At 31.8% G+C, this 1,103-nt stretch overlaps 1 protein-coding gene across 1 annotated transcript; it reads right to left on the minus strand.

Moving 5' to 3' along the window:
- Positions 1-623: 623 nt before the first annotated feature.
- On the minus strand, positions 624-818 carry Tmsb15a (thymosin beta 15a). Its single transcript, XM_013355352.1, has one exon. It carries the CDS (start codon positions 816-818, stop codon positions 624-626), a length of 195 nt encoding a protein of 64 aa, XP_013210806.1.
- Positions 819-1,103: the final 285 nt, after the last annotated feature.

Genomic DNA, 1,103 nt, shown 5'->3' on the forward strand with positions numbered 1-1,103 from the left:
ATATTTAAGTAATAGATTTAAAATATTGATAAAATATTGTTATTGTCCACAGAGTGTTCTAGGAATGAGGAGTAAGTAAGAATTTCATTCAGTTTTATCCGTATACAATTAGGAAGTTTCATCATTTCAGATGATTTGTTGAATTCTTGAGTTCTCAATTAGAGCTGACAAGACAAAAATGCCACTCAGCTTTTAAAAGTTCACTTTGAGTTTCTCCAGGACGTTGTTATTCTGAAAAGCAAACTGATTCTTTGAATCTGGGAAGCTGGGGCACACACAAACTCTAAACTTAGTCTTCCACCTTATTTTATAGCTATTTCTAGAAGACCTAAACTACAGTTTGCACAGTTTTTATGTGTGAAAGCATAGATTCAAACTGTTGCATCCTGAAAAATGTGTAACATTCACATCAACATAAAACCTGGGCAAAATTGAGATTTATATAGTACCACATCCAATGTTCTAGAATTAGCTTTATTGTAATTTTAATAATTTTGTAAGAAGAAATGAGTCTATGATACCATTATTACTGTAACCTAGCATACAAACCATGTACATTATCTAAATAAAAAGATAATTACTTGATATTTTAATTGCTGCATTATCATAATTCTTACTACTACTTAGGTTTTTGCAATTTTAATACAGCATAGGTTTGTTAAGTGACTATGCCAACTTTCACCACTGTTCCTCTCAACTAGAAACTTCCATAACTTACTTTCCTTCGATGGAAGCGTATTTTTTTCTGTAGTAGTAGTTTTTTTCAGTTTTGATCTGTCAAATTTTTCAACTTCCGACATGTCAAGTTTGTCAGCCATTTTGACTAAAAGAACAACAACAACAAAACGTTACCTACTAGAACTATGACCAGATTATGAATAACAATTAAAATTCATAAAAATCCAAAATATCAACGAATACTTTGCACTGTGATTTTCAATAAGGAAACAAACAATCTTAGAAAGTCATGTTTTCTTAGGCTACTCTGATTGCAAAGCTTTAGTCCATTTCTGGTGGCAGCAAATGACAGCAGATGAAGACGCTTCAGAAACTGAGATACTCTAGAAACCCAGGGGAAAATAAAAGCCTGACTTTTAAAATCC

Source organism: Microtus ochrogaster, unplaced genomic scaffold (genome assembly GCF_000317375.1).
Source record: "Microtus ochrogaster isolate Prairie Vole_2 unplaced genomic scaffold, MicOch1.0 UNK116, whole genome shotgun sequence".
Taxonomy (NCBI): domain Eukaryota; kingdom Metazoa; phylum Chordata; class Mammalia; order Rodentia; family Cricetidae; genus Microtus; species Microtus ochrogaster.

Excerpts from the sequence above, each read along its gene's own strand:
- Tmsb15a (XM_013355352.1), bottom strand. The coding sequence starts at position 818 with ATGGCTGACAAACTTGACATGTCGGAAGTTGAAAAATTTGACAGATCA.